The sequence below is a fragment of the Pterocles gutturalis genome, unplaced genomic scaffold (assembly GCF_000699245.1).
Source record: "Pterocles gutturalis isolate BGI_N339 unplaced genomic scaffold, ASM69924v1 scaffold8011, whole genome shotgun sequence".
Lineage (NCBI taxonomy): Eukaryota > Metazoa > Chordata > Aves > Pterocliformes > Pteroclidae > Pterocles > Pterocles gutturalis.
In genome coordinates this window covers 2,738-5,617 of record NW_010100243.1, presented here as the reverse complement: position 1 = coordinate 5,617, position 2,880 = coordinate 2,738, and the positions used below count along the sequence as shown (strand labels likewise).

At 61.0% G+C, this 2,880-nt stretch overlaps 1 protein-coding gene across 1 annotated transcript in view; it reads right to left on the bottom strand.

The window, feature by feature from the left end:
- Nucleotides 1–933: 933 nt before the first annotated feature.
- Nucleotides 934–2,880, bottom strand: part of LOC104465778 (transforming acidic coiled-coil-containing protein 1-like) — a gene marked incomplete at both ends in the record, with an annotated part of 3,497 nt that continues 1,550 nt past the window's right edge. Inside the window, 3 exons of the mRNA XM_010078964.1 lie at nt 934–989; nt 2,240–2,438; nt 2,800–2,857. Coding sequence (XP_010077266.1) covers nt 934–989; nt 2,240–2,438; nt 2,800–2,857 — 313 coding nt within the window. The remainder of the gene's footprint in view (nt 990–2,239; nt 2,439–2,799; nt 2,858–2,880) is intronic.

The following is a 2,880-nucleotide window of genomic DNA, read 5'->3' as shown; positions in this document are numbered from 1 at the left end:
CAGCCTTGCGGGGTTTCGGCAGCAGCCTCCCCCAGCATCTCCCAACACCTGCAAGCGCCTCTGCCCACTGCCTGCCCCACGGCAAACCCCCCCCACGGGGGTCTGGGGTGACCCCAGCTCGTCTGCAGGAGCAGAGCCTGCCCAGGCGCTCCCCAGCACCAAACACAAGGTTCACTTTGCCCGATGTCCTTGGGGGGCTTAGCACAGGTAAAGCTCTCAGAGCAGCTCGTTTTGCTGATGTTGCTAATCTCACTGTCATCTGCTTGTCATCTCCAACAGCTCTGTCCAGGGGCAGCTAAGCTGGCACAGGGGTTCCTGCAGCACAGGGGTCTTAGGGCCACCCCAACGGCTCCTCGGGACATTTAGGGGGGGTCCCTGTGCAGATGTGCCGCTGCCGGGGTGCCAGGGGCACTGGTGCTGCAGAGCCCGGGCTGTTTTATTAACCCCCCACCCCTGCCGCCAGCTGCCTCCCTGAACGCAGCGCCTGGGGGTCCCGTGTCGGGGGCACCGTCCAGCCGAGCCAGCCCTGGACTCCTCCCCGTGGGACACAGCCCCTGTCCTGCACTGGTCCCCTCCCCATGGTCTCCTCTGCCCCTTCGCTGCCATCCAGCCTCTTCCACACCCAGCGTTCGCTCTTGCTGCCCTCCCACGGCCGCAGCCCTGGCTCCTCACCAGCCCCGCTCCATCCCAGCACCTCTCCCTCCCACGGCAGCCCCGGGGGGAGCCCCTCTCTGCCAGGAAATCGCCGCTCTCCTCATCGAGTCCCTGCGTGGGCTTCTGAAGAATTTTAGCTCCCAAAGAAGCTCATTTCAGCGAGGGTTTGGTGGCACTTCTGGGACCAGCAGCAGCGTTTGCTGCAGCTTCGCCCCACCCGGCAGGGCAGGAGGATGAGCCCCCCCGCAGGCGAGGGAGGGGAGAGCAAGAGGCACTCACGGGGATGATGCCAGGGCCATCCTTTTCCGTTTGCTTGGAGATCTCCTTTTCAAAGCCTAAAGACAAGGAAATACAACCTTTTAGCCACCTGGAAACATGACCCTGGTGGCACACGCGGATTTGCTGGATGCAGAGGGGTACCCCCACATCTGCATCCCCTGAGCTTCCCCTCCCAAAAGGCTTCTTTGCCCCCAGCTCCTGCCCTTGCAGGCAGGACACATCCTGCATCCCTGCCCCAGCGCAGGACACATCCTGCATCCCTGCCAACACTCCCCTCTGGTGGCAGCTCAGCCCCGTGCCGGTGTCCCTGCAGCTGCCACCACCCCCAGCCATTCCCTGGACGAGGGATGAAGGATGCCCGGGACATTCTGCGCTTTGAGCAGAAGCCTCAGCCCACGCCAGCCAGGCCCATCACCCCCAAAGGAGATAATTTGTGAGCCCCACTCCAGCATTGCGGACGTGACGGGCTATTCATGTGTTAACTGAGCAGGAAAAACAGTATTGCTAGAGCCCAGCTGGGAAAGGAAAGAGGCAACATCATGCTTGTGACTGCTGATTTCCTGAAGTTCCCCCCCTTTATCCTGCGCCCTGGCCAGCGGCTGCTTGTCACAGCTCACAGCATCGTCCCCGCAGCCAGCCCCGAGCCCGTGCACCCTGCCTAGCCCTCGGAGACCCGCAGCCATCCATAAAACCTCCCAGCCTCTCTGCTGACTATCAGAGTCTCCCTCCCTTTGGAGACAAGCGCTGTTTTCCTCTCCCGAGAGCCTGCAGCCCTGCACAACATTCAGCAGAGATGATTAATGAGGACCCGCACCGGGGAGAGCTGCCAGCCTCCCGCGTGGTGATCTCTCCTGCGTGCACCTATAGCTCTGCTATTGATTAAATGCCATGTTGCCTGCATTAATTATTTTTTAATGGGTTGGTCCAAGAGGCTAATTACATCGCAGACGGACAGCAAAATGCCACCAGGAGCATCAGCAACACGGAGATCTCCATCAGCCACCACCCCTGTGCTGGGACACTGAGGGCAGCAGCCCTGCTCCTGCGCGGGAGCATCCCTGGGGGGTCATGGGGAGAGCACTCGATGCCGAGAGAGTCTGAAGACAGCCTGTGCCGTGATTTTTTCATGATGGAAACAGTGCATATAAGCAACCGGAGGTTTTGTTATAATTGGCGGCAGCCTCCAGCCCTGTCAGGGTAAATAAGGCACATCGCCTCCACAGCACCACACCTTTGCCAGAGGTGCAGAGCTCCTGGTGCCCACACGGCGTGTCCCCAGGGCTGGTGGCAGCGGGATGCTCCTCACCTGACTCCACACCGAGCTTCGCCGCCGGCACGGGAACAGTTGAACACTCGAAGTACTCCAGGTCATCCTCGGGCTCGCCCTTCTTCTCCAGCCCGGCCGGCTTCTGCATAGAGGTGGTGGAGGCCAGCTTCTCCTCATCGGTGGCGTGTCCATCCTGATTGGCAATATCGGGGATTTCGGAGATCAACACTCCTTCATCCTGTGGGATGAAGGCATGCAGTTAAGCAGGATGGAGCTAATCCGTGGGGATCAGGCAGCCAGGCTGCCCGGACCGTCCATGGAAAGCACGGGAGGCTTAGCATCCCCCCACAAGCTGCCCCCCAGCAGCTCCTCGGCAGGGTTCGGCAGAAGGAAACACATGGTGCTGGGGACAGGAGCGATTAACAAGCAAAATTCATTAACCCAGCCTGCCCATACACAGTCCCTAATGAGCCACATGGAAAACAGAGCACTTGCTGGCCAGGAGCCCCCGAAGGACAGGCTCACCTAGGGGTCAGCACCCAGCACCCTCCTCTCCCTCCCCTCCCTCCAAAACTGCCCACGGGGACGATGCTCCCTACCTGCGTGCAGCTGTCCAGGACCAGGGAGTGCGGCTCGTACTGCTTCACCTTGCAGCCGCTCCCGTGGGGGAGAGAAGCGGC